General features: G+C 42.6%; 1 protein-coding gene across 1 annotated transcript in view; it reads right to left on the bottom strand.

Moving 5' to 3' along the window:
- The window catches only part of Efcab11 (EF-hand calcium binding domain 11), a 146,764-nt gene that overhangs the window by 103,440 nt on the left and 16,473 nt on the right, over window positions 1-26,851 (bottom strand). Inside the window, exons 4-5 of the mRNA XM_051196410.1 lie at window positions 17,308-17,409; window positions 16,438-16,528 (exon numbers count right to left, since the gene is read on the bottom strand). Of these exons, the coding sequence (XP_051052367.1) occupies window positions 16,438-16,528; window positions 17,308-17,409 (193 nt within the window). The remainder of the gene's footprint in view (window positions 1-16,437; window positions 16,529-17,307; window positions 17,410-26,851) is intronic.

The raw sequence follows: 26,851 nt of genomic DNA on the forward strand, positions 1-26,851 counted from the left end.
ACTCTGGCTATCCTTTCAGAGGACCTGGGTTTGGCTCCCGGCACCTCACGGCAGTTACAACTGCCTATTAATTCTAGTTCTGTGGGAATCTGACGCCCTCTTCCGGCTTCTGCAGGCACTGTAATACATATGGTTCACAGGTTTACACACACACAAAACCATACACATAAAATAAAGACATTTGGTTTTTTTTTGTTTTGTTTTGTTTTGTTTTTAAGGAGAACAAAATCCAAATCATGCCTGCACAAGATCAAGAAGATTCCAGCATGAAGAGGGATGGATGGTGGTCAGGAAGTTCCATCCTTAGCTGAGGAGTTACTGGCAATTGATGGCTGTGCAGAGTGGGAGAGTCAGCTTTCTTCAGGATGTCACCCTGAGAGGCTGCCCATTCCCCATCAGATGGCCCTGTATCCTGTATCCATGCATACAATGGCAGCAGTAAGTGGATTCAGTGGAGAGAGAGAGAGAGAGAGAGAGAGAGAGAGAGAGAGAGAGAGAGAGAGAGAGGAGGAACTTATGACTCTGAGAGGGGATAATGGTAGGAGGGGAAGGAAGAATCAGACTATGTAAGGGACAAATTGCAATGTTCATCTTCAGTGTGAGCCCTATTCTGTGCCAAATCTGTACCACAGCCATTTCTGCGCCTTTTCCTACACTGACATCCCCGTCTGCAGAGTGGTATATTTCTTTTCACTGGTCTCTTGAATTTGTTATTAGGGAGTGAGGACTGTATTTTCCACAAGGGGAGGTAATAGAAGGTGCACCTAAACAGAACATGTTATATACATGCATACAAATTTCAAACAATCCAACAACTTTTTTTTCCACCCAGGTTATGGGTGAGAATTCTGCACCAAAGATTGCCCTGCACATCTTCTCTTCTGGGTTTAGTAAGCACTATCTTAACCAGTACTGAAAAGAAACATGTCCAGACAGCCCAAGTAAAGCAAAGCACTGGCCATCATTGGCTTGTGAAGGTAGAGCCTGGGGACAGGTCTGTATCTTTGGGATGGAGCCGAAGCAGACTGACTGATCTTAATCCTCAGGCTTTGGCTGTTGGTAGTCATGGCAACAGTAGCCACACCACCAAGAAAACAGTCCCTGCCAACTGAGCACTTATACTGTGCTAGACAAGAGCTGAGCCCTTTGTATGAATTATCCCCAACAATGCACTACTTACTTTTATAGCTACTCAGTCTGTGGATGGGGAACTAAGGCAAGTCAAGGCTCCTTTAAAAGGTCTCACCACTAATAAGCAACAGACCAGGGATTTAGACCTAGTGACTTCAGAACATGCTCTTAATCGACAGACTGTCCAAAGCCCCAGCAAAAGGCAGAGGATAACCAACACGCATTTGTGAGTAGGCGCGGTGTCTACTCCGAACTGTACGAGATGCACCTAAAATAAAATTATTTTTTATAGAAGAGTAAGAAAGTCTGGGCATGGTGCCAGTACTGTACTCTCAGCACTTAGTGAGTGGAGGCAGGAGGATCGTAGGAACGCTGGGCAAGCCTGGGCTATACAATGAGACCCTGTCTCAAGCGTGAGATGAGAAAGCACAGAAGGGAGGATAATCAGGATTCCTTCACTCGCACTGTGATAGATTCTTTGAGAGCCTTTAAAGCAAAAGGACCCCTGCTCTTTCGGGTCTGCCACGTCTACCTAGAAAACACTGAGGCTGTTCAGACAACTCAAGAGCCCAGAGAAACAAAAGCTGCTTACCCATTCTCCAGGAGCTTTTTATGCAGGGGAGGAACACTACTCAAAATGTGAACTTATTTCCGTGGGAACTCTGGGGGCCTCAAGCTGTGACATCCCTTCGGCTTCCCCTGGCTTTTCCCTCAAAGGTTTGCGTTGCTCGCCTTATTGAAACGTCTGTGCGTTAATACAAGCTTTTCTTTTTTACATGACCTATTTTTCCAATGGGACTGAGAGGGGAAATTACACATGCATGTTTAAAGCCACACGAATATTTAAATTCTCCCTATTTCTGTCATGCATTTTTTTAGTACTTTCTATGTGCGGTGAAAGATAAAAAACTTGTATGCATGATTAATTGTAATGATGGAAGAACGCTAGGCAGTTGCTTAAGAGACGAGAACAACAAAGGAATAAACTACTGCAGACATCACCAGGACTGGAATGACACTACTCTGTGTACTCCATTTCCATGGCAACTAGCAATGGGAAGATGAATGTTTCCTAGTCACTCCGCTCTGCAGTTCACGTCTATAAATCAAACTTGCATAAAGAACACAAGATTTCTGCTTTGGACTGTACTCAGAGTGGGTTTATTTTCCTGTTACTGTATAATTACGGAAAAACAGCAGAAAACAGTGAGGTCATTTTTAGTGGGGAACACACTCAGAAATTACTAATATACCTGCGGCTTATGATGCCATTCATATAGTGAGAACAAGAAGCAGCCAAGCCAGCCGGCAAATGAAAGCCTGTCTGCTTCATGGGGACAGCCAGCCGCTCCCTGGCTCTGGCTCAGAATGGCACATGCGGAACCCTGTATGCCCTGCCTTCCCTAGTTGTGCTTCTCCAATATAGGCGCTCCCTCATTACCCATCTCAAGAGCAGTCCGAGTTTGCATTGTGGTAATTGTGCAGAAATGCACTCCATATTTAGTATGGAAGTTTACTGCGGTGTAACAATATACAGTTTTTATTTACATGGAAAATGGCTCACCGTATGGAAGTCGGGGTGTAAAAATAACAGTGGAATTGGAAGTCAATGGATCCCAGTTAGGATCCAGGTCTACGTGACCTCGGGTAGACAAGAACGTTAACTCAGCCTCCATGTTCTGAGCTGTGAAATAAGATGCTGTATATGACTCTTAGGCATCTCCATCATCCAACTCCAAGGTGCTGTAATGGCCAAATCTCAAAGATCTGAATCTATCACAATAAAGACATTGGCTGCGCTATTCCTAAAGAGAGTGTGCCTGACTCTTGTGTTGTTAATGTCTCTACTGGCAAAAGTGCCAAGCTGGTGGTGTTTCGAGATTCTCATTTGACAGCAAGCTTCGGATTTGTGTCAATTTTCCAAACCAAAACACACAAATTTACTAAAACTATCAGTTCAATTAAGTGACAAATAATCCTCTAACCTATCTTTATAAACTTATAGTAAATATTTCAAAGTAGGCAACAGAACCACCTACAGATCGCCTCATGATGAAAGCAGCTTATAGCTTCTTTAAGGTTTTTGTGGTGACTGAGATTTGAACCCAAGTCCTCGCACATGCCAGGCAAAGCCCTCTACCACAGAGCTATATCCCCAGCCCCACACCCCACTTTTTTATGCCCACAGACTCAGTTGTGTTCAGGTTCTCCTGGAGTTCATCTTTGTAAGCCCAAGGCTCATCAATGCTGAAAAAAAAATTGTGGAATAAATAATTGAGTAGATGAACAAACTCTCAGCGCCCCTCAACAGTCTCTTGTAAGAAATGTGCACTTATTTCTCCAACCTTATATAGCTTTACACAGACATACAGACATCCCTGTGCGGACAGAAAAATGTCTGGAACCAAGATGAAACCATGTTATGGGTCTCTGGGGGGTAAATTTCTCTAACAGTTTTATGGAACATTTTGATATAAAAAAATCACTTTTCAGGTATGGAGCATGAGGAGTCCCTAGTCATAAGGAAGGCCTCCTGTCCCTTGCTAATTCCTTAGGGTTTGCTAGTAGTTCCAAACAAACAGAGTCTTTGCATCCAGCCATGGAACCATTAAAGTGGACAACAGCAAATATGCAGCCAGCCCTTGTGCTCCCGATCTCGAGGAATGTTTATACCACCTCTGGGGAAGGCAGGCTGTAAAGGAGGTGGGGACTGGCAGACAGCAAGGCAGGAAATTCAAAGTGGGGCCAGCCCATGCAACATGCTATTGCTCTGCTTGGACCTCATCAGAGCTTTAAGCAGTGGCTTAAAGGGTTAAACAAATACACCTCACACCCCTCCCCCAAAGCGATGTTCCTGCTGTCACAGGGATACATCCATAGAAGAAAACAAAATCCTAGCAGTAACAGCACATGCCAGCATTTGTGCCAAATCTAAATCTGGCACATAAACATGACTAGTAACACCACTCTACTTCCCCCGCATCCACTACTGGTCACACCCCTCTCCTCCAGACCAGCGGGCTCAAACGGCTACTGCAGGATGGAGTTAGATGTTACACAATCCTGTAATTTCCAGTACGTGGGCATTCACATGGGCCAATTATATCCGCACAGAAATTTACTACAAATGTACTCTGCTGGCCATCTGAGAAATGTGATCCATTTCTGAACTCTAGGAAATACATAATTTGGGCATACACATTTTATGCTAAATGTTCAAAACCTAATAAAATAACATTTGTTAAGAAGAGTTCCAGGTTTTAACCACTTTTCGTGTGTGTGTGTGTGTGTGTGTGTGTGTGTGTGTGTGTGTGTGTGTGTGTTTTAAATAAGAGTACTTAGCACCACCAGCTGGACAAAGAGATCTACTACATCTGCCACATGTGCTGAGCACTCAATTTGTTTTGTTCCTTGAGAACAGACGGCACGTTTATTTCACATTTCATTTTTGATAAAGTAATTTATTCCACTCATCAAATAACATTTAAAATGCCTCTTTTGTCAGCCAAATTAATGATTACTCACACGGGCTTTTTCACATAAGGAGGCATATTTTGGTTAGCTGAAGTCATTAGAGAAAACCAAATCTACCTAACAGAGCTAATTTGATTTTATTCCACTGTAAACTCAGACTCCAAAGCAAAGACTGAGGGCTGCAACAAAAATTAGAAACTAAAAAAAAAGGGAAAATTTGATGGAACCACATACCACGCTAGTCTACAGCTTGCGTGTACAGCAGACATCAGTTTAGCTGCAAGTTAAAATGCCTGAGGACATAATTCACATTTAAAGATTATTTTGAACTTGTCCAAGAGTCGTGATTTAACATGTGAATAAATGCTGTTATTGATCTTGCCTTCCTAGTTAAGGGAACAAGCCAGGCTATGGGTGCCAAATATAAAGTAAGTCCAGGTGAGTCCTTAGGGTGAAGATACAATCTCTACACCGTAAATCAACCTACAAAGTAACCATCTCCAAAGAAGTAAGTCCAACTTATCCCCCAAACCAACAGATTTGTGGATACTTGCCTTCTATAAAGCACATCTAGTCATTTGTGGTCATGACAAATTTGTATTCTGAAGAATGAGTAACAAAGGCAATATGGAAAATCTTGTCACTTAAGACTTCTCTACTAGACAATGGACAGACAGAAAAACCAAGGTTGCAAATCTGTAGTCAGCCTCTATGTACAAATCTACACTTGAAATCCCCATAAAGAGGACAAGTGGGGGCTGGGTAAGAGTGCTCGCTTGTGCAAGCATGGGATCTGAGTTTGAACACCCAACACCCAAGTAAAAAAGCTAGGGGCATGGCTGCCTGTGCCTATAACCCCAACATTTGGGGGTGAAAAAATGGATCCTGGGAGATTGCTGGCCAGCCAGACTAGCCAAACTAGAGAACTTCTGGTTCCGAGAGACAGCCTTTCTACAGACAATGAAATGGAGAGCAATAAGAAAAGAAGGCTGATGCCTGCTTGTGTGTGTATGATTCAGGGCTGACCTTTCTGTATTACCTAAGCAATTCTGGAGAGACGAATTCTCCCTCTCTCAGCAGTCATTAGCTGCCTATAGACAATCTAGGGGTGGACCTGTGAGATTCCCCCCTTATATATTAACATGTCTATTGGGTGTTGATACTTAACTGTGAGTTAAGTCTATTCCCCATTATTATCAGACAAAAGCACTCGGCCATAATTGGAAGAGCAATATGCTATATAACATAAAATTTCTGGATTATTTATTAGTTTCCTGTGACTTTTACTTCCTTTGACCAAAAGATAAAATAATTAAGAACTGACTAGAGTTTGGCTTAAACGGACAAGAAAGGAGTCTAAATAATGGGCGGATTTTACAGTTGATGAGGAAGGACTCAAGTTAATACATAGATGGCGTTGAATGAAAGGATCCGTGGTCACTGCCCATGAAGCTACATGGTGTTAAGGAAGTTGGAGATGAGGAAGAATCAAAAGCAGGGCCTGTGGGCTGAATGCCATGGGAAGCTGACAATAAACCGTGAAAGGACAGAGAAAACTGGAAAGAAAGAGACGGGGCAAGCAGCTTTTTAGGCAGGGAACTGGGTGGCGGGTCTGTTGCAGGGAAAGGAGTTGTAACAGGGGAGGGAATGAATGGCTGCTCAAGAAATGGGTCTCCCAAAAGAATGGGTGGAAAACCAGCACAGAGGGGAGTTGGGGAAAACTGAAGAGAAGCAAGAAGAGACAAGAGTACATGGTAGCTGCCCTCTTTAAAAACAACAGAAAAGACTGGAGGAGGTAGCCATGGAACCTAGACAGGGTCTGAGATGTCCTCTACAAGGCAGAAGTCAGGACGACCTCAGTGCGCTGTAGTGGAAAGGGACTGTAACCATCAGAGACGAGCCACGGTGACTTGGCGTCGAGTGTTACACCAAGAATACTGTGTCTTGGCAGAGGAGTGTGGAATAGGAAGAGTCAACAACTGCCCAATGCTGTAGCAGGAAATTGAAGGCAGCTGAGTTCAAGTTCTTCTGGATGGCAATGATGTAGCCTGCCCTGAGGTACCGCACATTAGGCCATGTCTGGGAAAAGAAAGTGGTCTCCAACTCGGCCCTCAGACTGGGGAAAAAAAAAAAAAAAACAGGTAGGTAGATGTACCAGAGCCCACTTTACAGCGTAGGACCTGCAGCAGAGATTAAAACCAACGGTGGGCCTAAGTGAAAATAAGGAAGGGAGAGCAATAACAACTCTGGGGATATTATCTGCCGAGAAGAATGAGATGGGGGTATGAAAGATACAATATGGGGAGGGGGAGAGAAAAATGAGGGGGAGCGAAAGGATGCATGTCTGGCCACCAGACACCTGTTCTGAGGCTGTACAATTCTGTTTCCCAGGTGAGAAGTTAGTGATGAGGAAACAAGATGAGGTAGACAGGAAATGTACCGAGAATACCACGCAATTGTTCTGCGTCACGGAAGGTTGTCTTGGGGCCTAGGAGTACTCAGCTCTTCAAGGAGCCATCAGTAGACGTCAAAGGAAATCGAATGCAAGGCAGGGCTTCACACCAAGTCTGCGAAGGATTTAATTACTACTTCTTTCTGGTTTTCTCTAGCAGCAAGTTTCCAAGAAGGAGAAAAATGACAGAGAGTGCAAGCAAGGTAGAAATTAGAAGCCATAATGTTGAACTCACTACAACTGAGCAAAAGGTCCCTTTTAATGAATCAAAGGCCAACCCTGCCTTATGAAGACAGAGAATAGAGTTAGGTTGGTATATTCACCCCAGTCAAAAATATACCTCCACTCACCAGTTTTATAGACTTGTTTTTGTACAATATTCTTGGCAGACACTTCGGTACTGTGCTATAATTCCCCAGCAAAGATGGGTAACACACGCATTGCGATCAAAGCAAACTGAACTTGAATGCTTGCAGGTTTTCGCTTGATAAAATGCTGTTTCAGCTTCCTTTGTGTGTATTTTTGTAAACAGTGCCTTTTGTTTATATTGCAGATAATCAAATGAAATCTCAACAATCAAAACCAAACCAAACCAATTCACAGGAACAGGGAAGAGCTACATAATTATGCAACCGGTTTAAAAAGAACACTTTTTGGGCAACATGCCTGCCTTTCTCATGTTGTGGGGATACAAAGGCATAGCCCTGCCTACAGAATGCTGATATTGCTAAAAGAAGCAGAAAGTGATTGAGAGCATAAGCTGTAGATTCAGCCTGCCTGAATCCGAATCTTGGTTCCATTACTAACCAGCTGGTGGTCTGGAGCAAATCCGTTGACCTCTCTAAGACATTTCCTCATTCGTAGAGTGGGCAGAGACAGCACAGCCCATGAGCTTGCACACAGTGCCTGGAACAGAGCAAACCTTCAGGCAACAGCAATTACAGCTACTGATTATGCTAACGCACAGCATTGTGCCTTAGCGGTTCTAGAGAACATGAGGGATGTTTTGTGGGCCTGAACAGCAAGGAATACTATTTAGATAAGTAGATAGGGTTATGGGAGGAGAAAAGAGCAATGAACCTGGCATGAGCAAAAACGTGGGAACACAGATGACATAGGATCAACATATGATGAGTGGCCTGGAATGATATTTAATCTGGGAAATGTAGGAGAACATGCCAAAAAAGAACATTCCAGTTTCTGTCTGTCAGCCTTGCATGTTAAGCTAAAGGGTCTACAGTTTTCTATGGCAAGCAATGAGAAGCTATTGAAGGAAGGAAGTGACATTAAAATGTAATGATGATTTACTCTCATTAGTCTAAATTTAACTAGAAAGGTAGACAGTGATTTCTAAAGTTTAATATGAATATCAATCACGAAGGGATCACATTAAAGTAAATATAAGCGATAGTGGGGCTGAGATTAGCATTGCCAGTAAGTCCCTGCCCTGATACTTGTCTCTAGAGCAAAATAAGGGCGTATTCATTCAATGTAGTTTAATGGAAAAGAATTGCTGGGTAAGAGGAAGGTAAAGATGTCAGAACTTAATGAAGCAAACACATAGGCTTCTATGTCACAGGTAAAAATTTAGTCCTATAAACATTCAATCTGATTTTAGGATAATAATTTTGATAGATTTCTTAATTATGAGCCTATTTTTCCATAACATTAAAACACAATTTTGAGGCAGAGGGAGAAGAATGGCTTGGGTTAAAAGCCAGGCTGGCCTACACAGCATGTGACAGGCCAGTTTGGACCACAGAATAAAGCTCTGTCTTGAAGAAGAAAAAAAGAAGTAAAATGATGTTGTTTTAAATATCTCATAAAATATGAACTTCCTTTCGCAAATGAACACTTTTTTATTTGACAAATACAACATACGATATGATTAAAATTCCCACCCTGAAGTTCACTATCTACTACAAAGGGTAAAAACAAACCAAGAAATTGATTCCTTTCGCTATAAAGGAAAGAGCCATGAATACATTCATGATGTATGGCTATTAATAGCACCAAGGATGACCGAATGAGTTAGCAACATTTGGTCACAGGAAGAAACCATGGCAGTAGTTGCTTCTATGACAGTGGAATTAATGACAGTTATATGACATGTATAAGTAGTCTCTTATATGACAGTTGTGATATTCAGCCACATATGTAGACGAGGAGCTAGAGACAGTGGCCAAAACACTCGCTACAGTGACATCTCAAAACCAAACCTAGGATTGGACGGCTGTCAAGCCCAGTAATTTCCTCTTGAGAACAGCCTTTGTTACACTGACAGACCACATCTGTATTCATACTGTGGAGGCTTCTGAATATCTGAGGTACACAGAGAAAATAAAAGTCTGCCACGCTACTCTCCATGATAAATAACTCCACGGTGCATTTCTGAGTCAGAAGAAGCCTGGCAGCCTCCCTTACTGTGGAAACAAAGAGAGTCCAACCGAAAAGGCTTGGTGATTTGTGGGAAGACAGGTCAGTGGTAGAGCTGAGATTAGAACTCAAGTCTGCTGATCCCCAATAGGGGCTCGACTGACCTCCATGACCCTTTCATGACACCAGTGTCCCACCTGCAGAGTATAGCAAGCAAGTAAGCAAACAATAAAGTGCAATAAAACACCCATTCTCTGCATAAGCCATTCATTTCAAATGTACTAAACAATCGAGCAGTGAGCCGCATGGAGTATGGTCCGGATCATGCTAAGTACATGTTCTAATGCAGGGAAGAATGCGTGTATACACATAACTATGTAAAGGACAAAGACAGAGATGTGCACGGAGGGTTAGTTGAAAGCAGGAAGTCCAGACAATTTCCTTTTTAGGTGATGGAAAACATATGGGCAGAGTGTTGGGTAAAACAAGCAGCTTTCAAGGCAGGAAATACCTTATTCTCTGGGCCTTAAAAGATGAGCAGAATTTGTATCTGTGTGGTTTTTAGCACAAGGAGAAAAATAAAGAATCTAGATATCCTAAATGTGAACGTGATTAAGTATTCATTCCTATCAAATCATGTATCTCCGAGGATAGGAAATTAGTTAGGTAACTAAAGAAATCAAAACAACAGACCTGTGTGACGAAGCTATCATTCTTCTCTATTCATCTTCTCATCCAGTCCAAACTTTATTACATTTCCTGTGTCACCAGTTCTAAACTTTGTACAGGCAGAATGATGTTCTTCAAGTAGAAGGAAATGAGTTATGAAAATGGGGGCTTTGAAAAAACTGGGGATAAAAATGACTGGCATAGAACTATTTATGTAGATGGATTTCATATTTTGCAATTCTAACTGATTATATATATATATATATATATATATATATATATATATATATATATATGCGCCTCCTTTTAAAATTGCATTCCTAAACTTCAACCTCCTACCAACACTCGGACATTGATCAAGTATTATATAATAAGTCATGATGTTCTTATTATCAAACAATTTTAGTAGTCCTCAAAAGAGAGTTAGTTGGTCTATGGACTCTGAACTTCCTCCAAGTAATATGAAGGGGATTCTTACATCAAAAACATCATTTATAACTCGAGCGTCCCATGCATGGTTGGAGGGCACTTTGAGGATTCAGTGCTTCCACTGTACACTGGTCTGTAGTGACCTGGCCGTGCACTCAGGATCCTTGCCAGGATACTAGCCTTTGGAACACACATGTTCCACGTAATAGCTGTGGAGAGGAGGCGGCTTGCTAGATAGAGCTCTTTAGCAGTTGGCAGGTGGTGGAAACGAACAAATACCAGCAAATACCAGCACTGACAATAAGTTGGGGAAGGGCTGGACAGGGCGAAGAAAGCATATACACACAAAGGAAAAAGGTCCACTCCCTGACAACAGCTGAGGTTAAACCATAAACGAAACCCACCCCCACCACGAAGTGGAGAGAGGCAGTTAACAGATCAATTCACGAAAATTGCATGCAGGAAGGGAAGGTGGAAAGCAAGGCTACATCAGGCTCCAACCTTGAGTTTAAAATTCTCTTCCCTAGTTCGTGAGAAACAAGCCGTGAAGAAAACTAGAAATGAAATTTTTTTCATTGGAATTGGGTATTTCAAATTAGTGACAAGAAGACCAGCAATCATTTATTAACCACAATTCATAAGGCAACGTGCCAGTGACCAAAAGCGATGGGAGATAAATCCATAAATTCAAATCTGAGCAGGTCAGGAGTAGGGCAAGTCCATGCCAGGCCAGGGAAACAGAATGCACATCACACAATCAACAGCGCAATCATGCCAGGGGAACAGGAATCCGAGACAAGTGAAAGATAAGCCTGGAAAGGAACCAGATGTGGGGAAGGGGGCCAGATGCTGAAGAGCTAGGTTAAAGAGTTTTAACTGTGCCCAGTAGACTCACTAAAGATTTTCTTTGAACATAAAAAAAGACAGCACTGTGAAGTTTCCAGTGGGTTCGATTAGTGTTAAAGAGGAAACATGATGCTTGTTTTGATCACTGAATGTCTGGAGCAGCCTGTGAGGTGACTTCAACTCCACAGTAACACACAATGCTAGTCAGCTCGTAACATCTCTTGTACTTCTGTCGTTTTTACTGTGTGAGAGAGATCAAAAAAGAGCCTAGAACTTCTGGATACAACATTGTGTTGGGTGCAGCCTCGGTGACTTTAATACACAAATACATAGATCACGACTATCAGCCCTAAGACCAAAGAAAAGTTGCCAGCTTTCAAATATTGAAAACACTATTTCCACCATCCTCGCCTCCTCCTACATACTTTTGTTTGTTTGGAAACATGGTTTCATGTTATCCAGGCTGGGCCAGAACTCATTATCTGGCTGGGGCAAGCATTGAACTTTTGAACCTCCTGTGTTGGCCTCCATGCTGAGATTACAGGTGAGTGTCATCATATCCTGCCTAACAATAAAATCTCTAAATACTGTTTCCCCAATAAGGCAATTACATCTCTACAACAAGCTTGACAATACGCATAAACAGCATGGAGATACTGTAAAATAACAGTACAGCAGTGTAACAAAAAGGGCAGGAAATATCAGCAGATACAGCACAACAAAGAAACAGAAGAGGGAAACAAACCCAATCAGAAAATAAAAAGCCACAATGGCCAGGTCACAAATGAAAACAGACATTACAGGAAACATACTAAGAGGCATGGCAGATGACTCAGCTGTTAAGAGTACACACTGATCTTGCAAAGGACCTGAACTCAGTATCCTGCACCAATGTCAGGAAGTTCATATCTGCCTGCAACTCCAGCTCCAGGGAATCTAACACTTTCTTCTGGCCTCTGTAGACAACTGCACTCATATACACAAACCCTCACATATGCCCACAAATAATTAAAAAGTAAAATTTAAAAAAAAACCCAAAACTTTAAAAAGGACTTCGAACTTAAGAATAAACAAGCATTTCAAAGACAAAGAAGCTGACTATAGAATTTTAACATTGACCCACTACATAATTTCAATCAGGTACAATGTTCCACGTAAGTATTTCTGTATATAAAAGGCAATAGGAAGTATGGTCCTTGCAATCTTTAGAAGTAAAAGCTATGGAACATGACTCAGAGGCGAGCTTTACTATCTTTACAAGACAGTAAAAGGGGGCTGGAGCGATGGTTCAGAAGCTAAGACCACTGGCTGCTCTTCCAAAGGACCTGGGTTCAATTCCCAGCACCCACATGGCAACTCACAATTGTAACTCCAGTTCCCGGGCATCTGGCATCCTGAGGCAGGCAAAATCCCAACATAGACAGTAAAGGAAGAGCCAATAGCTACAGAACAGTCAGAATATGAATTTTAGAAATAATGGCCAACAACTCACCAACATTATAAAAAATACTTTGTTCCTATAGCACCCTGGACTAATTATGGACAAGCCAGTGTTCTTATCAAGTCAGCCAGTAAAGTAACTCTTTGTTGCATAATGTCCAAGTAGTTTTTGCCTCTATTATTTGCTTATTTGGTTTTATATTGTAGTCTGATTTGGTTTACAGAGTGAGAGTATATAACAAGGGCAGTCACTTCTAAAATGGCTACTCTTGATCGCTAGAAATTTCTCCAAGAAGAACTTTGTGGCCATTAGATCAAAAGGTTAATTTTCCTCCCAAGTCATTCAAACTACAAGCAGCTCTGGTCCTGTTGAAATTTCTCCAGCTTCTCTGGCCTGTCACCTTGGAAACATCACAGCATTGGACATCATGAAGAACCCCAGCAACTCATTTTTACTTTCCTATGCCTGCACTTGTAGCGCTGATATGGAGATGCCTTTGCTAACTGTGTCTCAGACATCTCTATTCCTTTGGTCTATTTCAGTCTGCACAGAGAGGAAATATTTTTCTTCCCTCTTTGAGTCCAGTGATTGTATTTATATTCTTCTATTTCTAGTGTAAAAAGTATGGTGTTAATCTAATAAACTAATTTTTAAAAGAGTTCACGTTGATGTGTGCGCGCACGTATGTTGAGGTTCCCTTAGAAGCCAGGACAGTGTCAGATCCTCTGGAACTGAAGGTACAGGTGGCTGTGAACCACCCAATGTGTGTGCAGCCTCTGCAAGAAGAGCGAGTGACCTTCACTACCGAGCCATCTCCCCAGCCCAATATAATGGACTTAAACAAGCCAGGCTCAACCAACAAAAATGCCTTGCTTTGGGCTGTATATTATGGTGGCCTCCAAATTGTTCTGGGCATACAATACTAGTAAATAGTACACAATTTGGTAGCACAAAATGCTCAGTAGAAATACATGCAGCCTATATACACATGTGCTACTCTACTAATATATTATGTAACTATAAAAATATAAAAGAAAATAGCTAAGTAATTTAATACATAGATTTTATTATTAGTGGCAAATAACTGTTATCACTAGAAATTATTCATAGCATTTAATAATAATGTGATTTAATTTACTTTATTATTTTGGAACATCCTCACTTAATCCTTTCTGACTGAGCAATTTAAAGTTCAATTTGTTTTGAGACTTGGCTTAAAGAGCTGTCATAGAGACCTCATTAAATTATACAGCTCTAAATGAGACCAGGTGATCGTGGCCCTGATACCTTCAGCTTTTAGTTCCAGCCACCGATAATGAATGAAAAGGTTTAGCCAGTTTTGAATGTGCTTAATTAATATTGTTTTGCTACTCCTGACTGAGACTCAGAAATGGGCATCTACCTTTCCTGATATCACAGGTAGGCTTTGAAAACGTATTAAGGTTTTGCGCCTTGGTTTACAAAAAGTAAGTTTTAATTTATTCTCTGACAATTTTACACACGTATATAGGTATTCTGGTTATAGCCATTCCCCATCCCCTTCTCTTATCCCCCTGCCATGCCCTCCGGAATCCATCGGCTTCTCAGCACATCCCCTTCTTACTCTCCTGATGTGTTTTAATGACCCGAGTCTAGGAACAAGCACGTGCATGGGTGTGGGGTTAATTACCCCTGGCCACACTCCTGAAGACAGATGTCTGCCCCTTTCCCCAGCTACCATTCATTGTCAACAGCTCCCCAGGAAGGGGTAGGCCCTCAAATACCCCTTGCCCATACATACTGTTACCCTTGCAACAATTTAAAACTGGAAGATGCCTTAAAGGGCTGTAGTAGAGTCTTTTCCCCAAGCCTGGTATGATGGTACAGACATGTAATCCTAGCTACTCAAGTGGCTGAGGCACTATAACACAAATTTAAGACCTTGCCTGAGCCACACCCAGAATGAGTTTCAGGCCAGTAAGGAGGTCCTGCCTGCAATAAAAACTACTAAGTGAGCTGAGGTTATAACTCAGTGACAGGGCGCCTATGTAGCATGCAAGAGGCCCTAGATTTAAGGCCTAATACCAGGAAAAAACTACATATTTTTCTTCAGAATTCTCTATAAGGTAGTATTTATTATAACCATGTAACAAACACTTAAAGGTCAGCAAATCTGGGCAACATATATATATATATATATATATGTATGCATGCATATGCATATATATTTCCATATATTTGGAAATACATGCCAATTTTTAATTCCTCTCAAAACCTACTACTGTAAGGCAGATATTGATTTTCACTGCTCACCTCATCACGAAGCACACAGACAGATGCTAATACACATTGAAGAGCCTGCTTTGACAAAATCATCTACGTTCTCCGCATTCACTTTGTATGTATCAGGATACATGTTCTCCTTCAACAGCCTGCTCAATGGCTTGCTTGTGAGTGAGGCAGCAAATGAATTTCATATATGTCACTGTTGATGATAATGCGCCCAATCCTTATTCAAATAACCTGCTTGATAATTTCTATTGAGCAGGGCTGGCTTCCAGCCAGATTCCATTCAATTTCTTTTCTCCCAAAAGGGAATGTCTGCCAGATGTCCCCCAAGATCCATCCCCTCCGCTCTTTCTCCTTCAGAATCAGAACCTCTATTGAGCAGGCACAAGTCTGCCCAAAGCCCCTCTGTCTCCCCGGCATATACAAGCAGCCTTGAACCTCAGTGTTGGTCACTGGGGTGGTGAGGGGTTGACATAGAACCTCAAAAGCAGAGACAGGGCTTCTGTCCTTTCCTCTCAGCTGCTGATATTCAGATCAGATGGCTGTAATTTCAACATCCACCCTAAAGAAGCGGCCAGGAGTTAAAGCCACCAAAGGAGCAAGAAATGGGAAACCGAGGCTCCTCCTAATTATGACGTTACCATGCAGGCCTGGGTTGCCTGCGTTTACTGGAGAGAAACACATGCATATCTTTTGTGCAGGCCTGGGTTGCCTGCATTTACTGGAGAGAAACACATGCATATCTTTTGTGATCTCTCAGTATCTGGGCTTTTCTGGATGTCGCTAGTGATTAAAGTCTATTCAATATACCTGGTGACAATGGATGACGGGCTCAAGTTAAGGATCAGAGAAAGGCCACTCGCCTCCACATGCTGATGCTAGTGCCATGAGCATTACCATCTGCAGGTTCCCAACACAAACTGCCTTCAGGCCACTTGCTCGTTTTGAAGACATGCACTTAAGGTGTAAACCACACTGAATGGCAGCAGCTTGGGAAGCAAATGAACGAGGGGCCACCACTGTGCCTCCAGCTCTTCTCTCCGGCTTGAAAACCATGTGTCTCCTTGCTGACAAATGCAGACTATATCAAACACCAATAAAGCTTTATGGTGACACATAAACTCACACGGTTCTCCTTTTCCTCTCCTTATAAGCCCCTGTCAAAGAGGCAGCTAGACCCACAGCTAACTACAGATTTCTCTCCTGGACCATAAAACTAGGCTGTAAGAGGGAAATGTCCAAAAGCGAAAAGTCAGCATAAATGAGGGTTCTCTGTTAAACTGAAAATACTTGAGAGCAAATGGCAAATTCAAGGGTAAATGGATGGATGCCGCAATCCTTAGCACTGTACCTGAACACCTCCAGCACTGTCCTCTCCGGTAGCTTGGGAGCCACTCGACTAAATGCCCTTTTGAAATCTTCTAGAGTTAAAAATCCACGATCTATAAATGAAAACAAAAAATTAAGCATTCACTTACTCCTATAAACCCTGTGAACTATGACTTCAGACATAATAGATATGGAAAGTCAAATTTTAACATATTATTAAGATTAGAAAAAAAAAGCAGTAATTTGTAGTTGATCTTGCATAGGTCATCACACACCCAGTGAACGCGACTCCCTGGAAGAATTTCAGAATGCGATAGTGATACATTTCCCTTTGGTGCCGTCCTAGCTAAGCTGAAAGGCCTCTGCCAGCCTTGCACTTTCTGGGTCTCTAAGTCCTAGGGAAACGACGGCATAGACAAGACTGTACCGAGGCCCTGGGCTTCGAGTCTTCGTGACCTGCCAAAACATCAAAGTCTTCCAAACGCGTTTTCCATCCTGGCAATAGACCGACAACATATTGATATCTAGGGGAAATCACAACCGTAGCCAGCGTATGAATCTTGGAAGCCACAGCTTGTGTGGAAACTGATTCCCCAGTCAGGTGTGGGTCAAAGTGAGAGTTGCAGAAATGTCTCCCACACATCATGCATGACCTGTGGCGTATATCCCTGTAAAGCCAGTCCTTTGGCTATCACCACTACAACACAGGTACAACAGACAAGCACACAAACCCAGAAACTTAGCACCCCGAAGTAGGAAACCAACATCTGTGGTCAAAGCCACTGTGTGTGGTCGTGATCTCCCAAGTATATATACTGCACCACTGGGGATATATCCCCATTCACAACTCCTCAGCAGCGATTCATACATGAGAACACTTTAAGATACTTACAGTGCGTGTCAAAAGCTGTGAAGATGTGCCTTATCTCATTCCGATAGAGCTGTGCTTCCTTCTTTCTCTTGACGACATCTAAGAACCCCTCAAGTGAAATACCTACAAGTTTGGGGGAGGGGGAGAAAACAATTTGCCCAAGATGACTACATTCTTTCTTTAAAAAAAAAAAGAAAAGAAAATTCCAGACACAGCAGTGCAGTGACAAATATCACAAATAATCTGGGTTTTATCTCTCACAAAGGGTACTTACTCATAAACACGGTCAGAAAGACATCTCATGGTGCTTCATATGCTAAGCAAGCCCAACCCTAGCAATCAGTCCTGAAAACCAGAGAAACCAGAGACAGGCAGGCTCCCTGGGCTTCTCAAGGGATGGAGGATCCATGACCTTGAAAAAGTTAAACACTCTCCCTCTGGTGGATCCAAAAGGCAGGCACAGGACCTCTTACTAACGAAAGGTGTATAATCTTCGTTCCAGTAGGCTGCTTTAATATCCCCCGCCCTTTTTTTCCTAGCCAGATGTCATTTCAGCAGGTTTCCCCCACCCCCAACTGGGAGACAGGGTCAGAGAAGTTGTTTCCCAAAAGTCAATGCCAATTGTACGCCACAGATAAAGGTGCAGAGAATACTACATAAACAATAGAGCTGGCACTATCCCCAGCACCGAATACACCCCACAACGTGTTCGGCAGCCTCAGGCTCAGCTTCCTGCAACTTTTGTAATGAAAGAGCCCAGCGTGATGATATGAGGTTGGGCACTGTGCTTACAATGTCTATTAAAATGAATTCGAGTGTGATCTTTGTAGCAGGTTTAAGGAGCGGAGCCAAGAATGCAGACATTTCAGTGAACTGAGCCTGAAATATATACAAAGAGCATAATGTGGGATTTCCATTTAAAAGTTATCATTTTGCTTTAAAGATAGACCCAAGCTATATAATAAGTGTGTGACTCTACTGTTTGGGCAACATAACTAATAATATGGAAGCATATGCTTCAAGAGTTTACAGTGTTAAAACAATTTTCTTGGGACTGGAGAGATGGCTCAGGGGTTAAGAGCACTGACTGCTCTTCAAGAGGACCCCAGTTCAATTCCCAGCACCCACATAGCAGCTCACAACTGTCTGTAATGCCAGTTTCAGGGAACCTGACATCTATGGCATAAACACCAATGCACATTAAAATAAATAATTTTCTTAATTTTAATTTTTTCTTATTTGACATTAATGACTTATAAGCTTTTTAAAAAATCTATGTAGCTTTATGATTTTTTGTTTTGTTTTTGGTTTTTTTGGTTTTTCAAGACAGGGTTTGTAGACCATGCTGCTCTCGAACTCACAGAGATTCGCCTGCCTCTGCCTCCCGAGTGCTGGGATTAAAGGTGAGCCACCGCTGCCGCCGCCGCCACCACCTGGCTGCTTATGCATTTAAATGATTATTTTACAAGTTTTAAAGGCCACTATGTGCCGGCCCCTGGAGTAAATGCTGGAGGTGGAAGGTGAAGGAGAGCATGGTTCCAGTTCCAGGGGAAACAGTGTACTCTGGGAGGCGGCCATCGTGCAGTCTGACTGCAAGTGCACACATCCCTGAAAACTGGCAGGGCAATGATGGGGTGGGAGGCTGTGCAAGGAGTCCTTGTAGCACAGGCTGGAGCAAGGGGCTCTTAGGGAGGAGATATCTGAGCTAAGACCTAGGCCATGAGAATACAAGTGGCTACAGAATGGGAAGGGAGAAATCCAGACCGCGGAACAGCATATGCCAAGGCCATGGGTGGGAAAAGAAAGGCCATGCGCTCAGAGAGAGAGGGGGGAAGAAATACAAAACAAAGTTGACCGGGGACACAGGGCCTGAACTCTCAGCCCTTGGGGACTGAAGCAAATAACAAGGGCTTTACTGAAGTTGCAATAGGAAGCCAGTAAAAAGGTTTTCGCTGAGGAGTGATATGATCTGATTTAGACTTTGGAAAGGAGGAGGCAAAAGCCCCATGGGGACTACCAGTGGGGGGGGGACAGGGTGGGAGGCCAAGCTTTAGAACAGAGATGATACAACTCGAGGACTCAGATGTAGCAGGTGAGATGTCAGATGCAATGCGGAGGTTCTGGGTTGAGTACTCAGTGGTCTGAGGTGTCAGTTAAAGGGATGAAAAGGCCCGGGGGGGGGACAAGCAAGATCAGGGGACAAAGTGCTGTGGTGTAAATGTGTTAACTGTACGACACTTTGGAAACAGCTAAGAGGAAAAATGACCAGGAGGCAGCTGGCCTTACTCTTTAGGGAGCAAGCATTATCTCCCAGCTACAATGTCCAGCAGGTATTCAATAAATACAGTCATCATGCCCATTGGTGTCCATGGATGATGGGGGTTGCAGGGCTCACCCGGAAGATGTCAAAGCTGGAGGATGCAAAATTCCCTTATTCAAAACGATGTAGTGTTTTCAGTATAACCCTACACAACAGTCCTATAAACTTTAAGTCATCTCCAGATCACTGGTAGTAGCTAATGTAACATAATCTCTATGTATGTAATTGGACTGCATTGTTTAGGCAACCATGATGAAGAAAAGTCCACACGTGTTCGTTCTGATGTATTTTTTTTCCCAAATACTTTCCACTGTTGTTGGCTGAAGTGCAGCAACTTTGGAAACAGAGGGTAGACTGCACTGACTTAGTATATGCAGTATTTTTCTTCCTGTAGTTGCTAAGGACAGAGATTGATGCAGCTCCATTCCCATCTAATCACCCTGTGACCAGAGAACATATTTTAAAATGCTAGCTGAGGTTGAAATTGAAGTCTAGCCATGCATGTTCCCAAAAATCATATCCATAACTTTAGTTTCATGAACTTCAAAAGCTAATAAATTAAATCACATCTAGAGTTGTTGAGATTCCTGAATAATTTATTCATGGGTGGTGTGCCATCTGTAAGACCCATCAGCATCCCACCCCAGTCCGTGGTCCAGCCCCTCTACCAAGCATCCTGATGCTTCCTGTATCTACAGGCTCTTTGTGCAATCTATAAGACCCTTCAGCATCCCACCCCAGCCCGTGGTCCAGCCCTTCTAACAAGCATCCTGGTGCTTCCCACATTCACAGGCTCTTTGTGCAATCTCTAAGACTCATCAGCATCCTACCCCAGCCTGTGGTCCAGCTCCTCTAGCAAGCATCCTGGTGCTTCCTGTATCCACAGGCTCATCTCACCTAGGGCCCTGGTGCATGTGAACACACTGCCTGAAGCACCTCTTGCTTTACTTCTCCTAGTGAATTTTTATCACATGCTTCCTTCCAGAAGCAACTAAAGCATCATCTCCACTTTAAAGGTTCTCTGATGTTTCTCGGCTGAGTCCCTTTGCTGTGACCAGCAGCCCAGAGGTCACAACATGTGGCCTGACCACATATCTAGCTAAGAGATGCTAGGAAAACGAAGTATGTGCTGTCCAAAAAGTTCATCTTCAGTGTTCAGCATCAAGTCGCAAGAAGCATTTGTTACAAGCTTGCCAGGTAAGTAACATGTCCTGAATAAACTGAATAAATAAGAATGAACACTGAGATATCATTTCTAATTCTCAGCCAAAAAAAAAAAGAAGTGTTAAGTGGGTGTTTTGAATCATCTTTAACTCCAAAAAAGTAACGGCAAAAAGTGAGTCATTTTTTATTTACACGGCCAGTAAAATAAGTCATACTTTAGGAAAGAAAACAGAATTCAGAGAGAGAGAGAAAACACATGCCTAAGGTCTGCTCTGATCTCTACAGTTCACTCAGAGAAATAAGGGTAGAGTAAAGCTGCATGCTCAAAGGGAACATGTGAATGTTGTTGTAATGTTAATTACATATTCAGAGGACACATCCATATTTGGAGTTATAAAGTATGCAGGTCATCATTTCACAGTTACATAGTAAAATAAAAACAAACTAACGTTCTTTAGTTTTTAATAAAAAAAGTAAATTGTATGTTTACTACTACTTGAAATGAAAAACAATCTAATAACACAAACAATACTATTATGAAAAATCATGTCTTTTCATACTATTACCCCCCACAGGTCATATACCTCATATTTTAAACTTAGTGGGGGGAGGGGATCAGAGGCACAGGTTCACATTAAACCGTGTAAACATATGGTCCACAGCAGGCCTTTGGGTTGTTTCCCAGGGCCACACACATCCAAACGCTAGCCTGTTTTCTGAAGACTAAGTTTTCATTTAGCACAGCTTTCCTGCTGCAGTGCCACAATCGCTTTCCAAAGCTAATACTTAATAATTTACTATTCTAAAGCTTTGCTACAAACAGAGTGATGCAAGGTTTGTCTTGCTGTCTTTTAAATGGCCTAGGGATAGAATTCCCACTACTAGCTCCACCTGCTGGCGCAATATTCAAATGGAAAATTACCACTTCAAAAGGACTAAATAACTCCATTCAAGTCAGATTTCATACCCAATGCATTATCTGCGCCCTCCACCCTGGAGCAAAAGAGTATGTTCTAGACAATTCTAAATTCTAAGTTCAAACATAATATTGAGTTCTCTATGTACACTGCTCCACTTCAACAGTTACCTACACACACACACACACACACACACACACACACACACACACACACACACACTGGAGTTACAAATCAGGATCACAACACTAATAACACCAAGAATTACAGGGTCTGGCTGTTTATTTGTGTTTCGTAACAGGTCTACAGATGTGGACACAACCTGCCAGGGTATCCAGACCTACTGGTGCTTTGTAGACTTTTTTTTTCTGTTAGCAAGATCTTTTTGAGTAACAAAACAGCGCCCACATTTCCTTGTTCGGCAGTATCACTGGGAATGGACCCACAAGATGCCACACTAAGGCTCACAGCTTATAGTGACTGTCAGCTCCCTGCCATGCTGACAAATGTACAACAGACAGCCGAAAAGAAGCAGAGGTTTATTTTTGCCTCTTGTTTCAGATAATTCAGTCAACGACCTAGTGTCGTGGCTGGAGGGAGTGCATGATGGGAGAAACTGTCGCTTTGATAGTATCAGAGATATAAAAATAAGGGTGCCCAGCTATCCCCTTCAAGGGCACATTTAATTTCTTTGCATTGGGGCCTGCCCCCTAAAGCCCCCCACCACCACCACAGGGGATCAGCACAGGTTAGTGACCCAGCTGTGAGAACACGGCCTTTGAAGAACATTTAAGGTCCAGACTGTCATAAAAGTCCAATCGTTTTTACAAATCCTTCCTGATTCTAGGCATTTTCTACATGACTGGAAAATATGTCCTTCCGTTTGTAATCTATCCTAGGCAAAGTGAATGCTTTTCCTATTCTATGATGACGATGTGAATTTATTTTTACTTCCAGAACTACTTAATATGTGTGATACAGATATGCCATATAGCAAGAAGACTACGAAGGTGATTTCTTTCCCCCTCTGTTTTTTGAAAGGCTGTTTCCTGGGAGGGTAATCAGCTTTCACCACAGGGGTGAATGTATTCAAAAATCGAATAAAACTATCAAATTTTTTTCTTTGAAAGTTCCATTATGTACATCTTTTTGCGGTTCACAGTTCTAAGCTTTGGGGTCAGTGCACGCAGAGAAATCCTCTTGAGAATAAAGTAGTCTGGTGTCTGGCTATCCTAGGGAGCTCAAATTAGAAACTGCAATAAACCCAGGGACAGTGAGGGAGAAAACAATAAAAATGGCAGGTGACTTGGCTGTGAGGCTGGTCCTAGGTCTAGGGAAGAAGGCGAAGTTCATGCTCACTGTACCATATATTAATTTTCCCAGGGACTGAAATGACTAAAGCCTGGGGCTTAAAAGGATGAAGTGGCCTTTAAAAAAGAAAAAAAGGCATAATGTAAGCCTTTTCTAGTTTGAGGAATAAAATTCAGATTATGAATTTTGGAAGCTATGACTGGAGCTATACTACGTTTATATAAAAAAGACCGTAAGGACAGAAGGTAACGGTGACATCAACATGCTGAGTTGTCAGAGCAAGGTGGGGAAGTAAATTCAGAGGACTGATAACTTTCTTCCAACCACGTGTGGAAAAGTAGAATGATGAGAATGAAATCTATATTACTGGAAGAAATCAAGCTCTTCCGTATCATTGGGAAAGAGACGGGTTAAAACCAGGTTACACCGAACGGAACGGGGATCTTATTCCTAGGAACATGGACAGGAGTCGTTATCTTTTCATCATGCACGTCCCCTGGTCTAAAGCTTGGTGCTAAGAGTGCCAAGCCCTGCCTCTTTCAGCAACCTAAAGCATCGTCCTTTCTGCAAACTTGCCCTTAACCTCCTTCCCACCTCTCAGCTGCGTGCGGTCAGTGAACGAGGCTGAACGGTCATTTCCAGTCACGTGCTATGCTCCTTGTGAGGCAGGAGGTAGCTGGGAACCAACAAACTCCCCTTTGGGAAGGATACGTTCTTAATAGCTTGAGACAGGAGAGTACGGTGCCCAGATCTAAGAGCTGAGGGTTGGGACAGCATCGCTTCCGCGAGAGAAACAGATCTGAGAGTAAACACCATGAGGGAAAGAGTCTACCTATGAGAGGTGTGAAGAGGGGCCGAAGAGCAGACAGCCCAACCTGCCTTCTCCACAGGCAACTGCAGAGCATCAGTGATAACACCCCAGCAAAGCCACGACGACACCTGGGGCTTTTATGGGAGCGGGGTGTATGGGGAAGTCTGAATCCATGCTGTTATGCCTCGCAGAGCAGAGGGATCCACAAGAGCTTGAGGAGAGCCGCTGGCAACTCTACACTCATTTCCTGAATTCCCCCCTTGGCTCCTCCCCTTATCCAAATCCTACCTAACTTCAGTGGTTGCTTCCAGGAAGGAAACTTCCTGTCTTCTCAAGTGCTCTTGTCTACAGTGCTATCACAACATCCAGCCACAAAGGAGACAATACGCCATTCCTATAACTTCCCCTAGGTCAGTGTCTGTCTACCAATTCTTTCCTGTCTCTCCAATGAAGATATTCATCCTTCTCTTAATGAACAATGAAATAAACTTAGGACGTATATGTGTCCTCAGATTCTGATTTCAAGATATAGCAACTTTAGTCTGTATGTGGCTTCCTGCTTATAGAAAGAACTGTGCAGCTAAATAAAATGTGAAAGACCACTCCTGTTATATCGTGACATTTGTTCTCAAATAGGAACCTGATGTCTCAAGATACACACCAAGTACAGGACCTAAAAGACTAGAAAATGGAAATTTAAATTTAGAAAAATATATTTACTCAGCTAACAAATCAGACAAGACAGTAATAGACAAGGCACACAAGCCAACTGACCATTAACCTAATCATCTACAAATTATTTTTCAATTGAACTTACACTGGATAGCATGACTGAGTCAAACAGCCCATAATTACCATGACGATGAATCAATCCCTTTGATTTTCCCATCATTCAAATCTGAAGGTTAAAATTAACTTCCAGGAAAGCCTTTTCTGGTATAAGTATGAAGGTAAAAGGTTATTTTTAAAGAGGCCATGATGTAAGGGAACAAAAAATTCCCAATGTAGTCTTCAAACAAAAGCAACACTCTGAGGTACTTTGTCCTGTCTCTGCCTGTGCCCACCCCACCCCCAACCACATTCTGTAAAGCATTGGGATAAAAATGAGGATAACCGTGTGAAGGCTCAGTGGAACAAGCTCACTGGGTTCTTGTCTGCAGTGCTTACTTCACTTACAGTGAGCAAGAGCACAGTAGAATTTACATGCTGCTAGTCTTATGACACCCTAAGGGTCACTCTGCCATGGCAGCAGATCACCTGGGTGTCCTGTATTCGGGGCACATGGTCTCTGACTTTCATAAAGTTGTGCTGACAGGTCCTGGCATTAAACATGGACCAACTCTAAAGAAAGCTGAAGGACTGGCTACAAAACCTGCTGCTGTGTGTCCTGCACTGCCTATGGACTTAGATACCCACTCAGTAGCCTCTCCTCCGTAAGATGGCATGGAAGAGGGTCCCTGGCCTGTCTAGAAAGTTTTATTTGTGTGGACACTGACCCCTATACCTGTTTTCTGTTTGCTCTGGATGCCAGGGTTCAGGGAAAAGTCTAAAACCAGTGACTACTGATATAGAGCCTCTTGCTTATCATTTGTAAATTGACAGCATTCCTGATTTCAACTATCCTGTTCCTTAGGGGAGTGAATAGCAGCCCTCAGTCCTGTTGTGACCATAAACATGACCCATGGCACTGCTGAAAATCAAGGGAAGGGATTATCAGGTGGCCACGACAGCAAGTCACAGATCAGATGGCCCTAGTGTGCTCCTCACTAGCCAGCTGTGGCATTCTAGGTAAATGACTTAACTACTCTAAACTTCATATTTCTAATGTGTTAAAGGTGGAATGATGGAAGATGTCATTCTGTAAATATGTTTCTTTTATTGGTTAATGAATAAAGCCCTGTTGGCCAATAGGAAAGCAAGATAGGTGGGACTAGTAGACAAGGAGGTTTCGGGAAGAGGTAGGAGGAGAGTCAACATGTAAGACCAAGAGAGCAGAGGTCCAGGCCCTCTCTCTGTTAAGATAAGACCACATGGAAACACTTAGATTAATAGAAATGGGTTAATATTTAAGACAGAGCTAGCGAATAAGAAATGCTAGTAACAGGCCAACAGCTTTACATCTAATACAGCATCTCTGTGTGTTATTTGGAGCTGGCATGGCAGTGGGACCAGGCTGGATGGAAAACATGCTCATAAAAAGGTGAAAGCATTTGATAAGATCATAAAGTTGATTAAATATCTACTACAATGTCTATAAAATAATAAATAATGTGGCAAATAATGTGCAAAAGTCTTTTACTAAATACCTGTACAAATGCTAGGTGAATGTTCTCTTACCTCTTTCTGTATCAGTCTGTCCATCTTAAAAATAGGGCACAGGTGAGGGTTTCTAGGTCTCTTCTAGCTCCAGTTTCTTTCACCAATGTAAGAGAAGCTATGAGCAAAGCCCCCTGAGTCAAGAAGCCTGTATCCTGACATGGATCTCATCATTGATCTATCACTTTCTTAAACAGATGGCTTGACTTCTTTTTTCTCAATCCCATTGTCTTGGCTACCCTACATGGTTGATACTTAGACCCACATTCTTGTTGAGTGACAGAAGTAGAAATGCTACTCATTTGGGAATCCCACCCCCATATTCTCCCAGCATGTACTTTACTTCTTACTATCCTATACCTATTTTTATAGCTTTGATTCAACTTTGAATTTTTCACAAGACACTTCTAACAGACATGACCCATTTCCTAAGGGGACTACAAGCCCTTGGAAGACAGGACCTGGACATCCAGGTGCTGTCCCAAACTGGAAGTGAGGTGTGTCTTCAGAACACTGTCCTTACTTAGGAGTAACCGGGTCAAGGTGAAGCCAGGGCATGTGTCCAGACCTCATCTAGGAAGCTCTACAGCCAAAGAACCCTGCATAGACACCTGCCATGGCCTTGACTTGAAGAACAGCTGTGGAGCCAGGTATGGTGATAAATGTCTGTAATGCCAACACTTGGGAGGTGCAGGCAGGAGCATCAGGGTTATCCTTGACTACGTA

The sequence above is a fragment of the Phodopus roborovskii genome, unplaced genomic scaffold, assembly GCF_943737965.1.
Source record: "Phodopus roborovskii unplaced genomic scaffold, PHOROB, whole genome shotgun sequence".
In the NCBI taxonomy this organism is placed as follows: domain Eukaryota; kingdom Metazoa; phylum Chordata; class Mammalia; order Rodentia; family Cricetidae; genus Phodopus; species Phodopus roborovskii.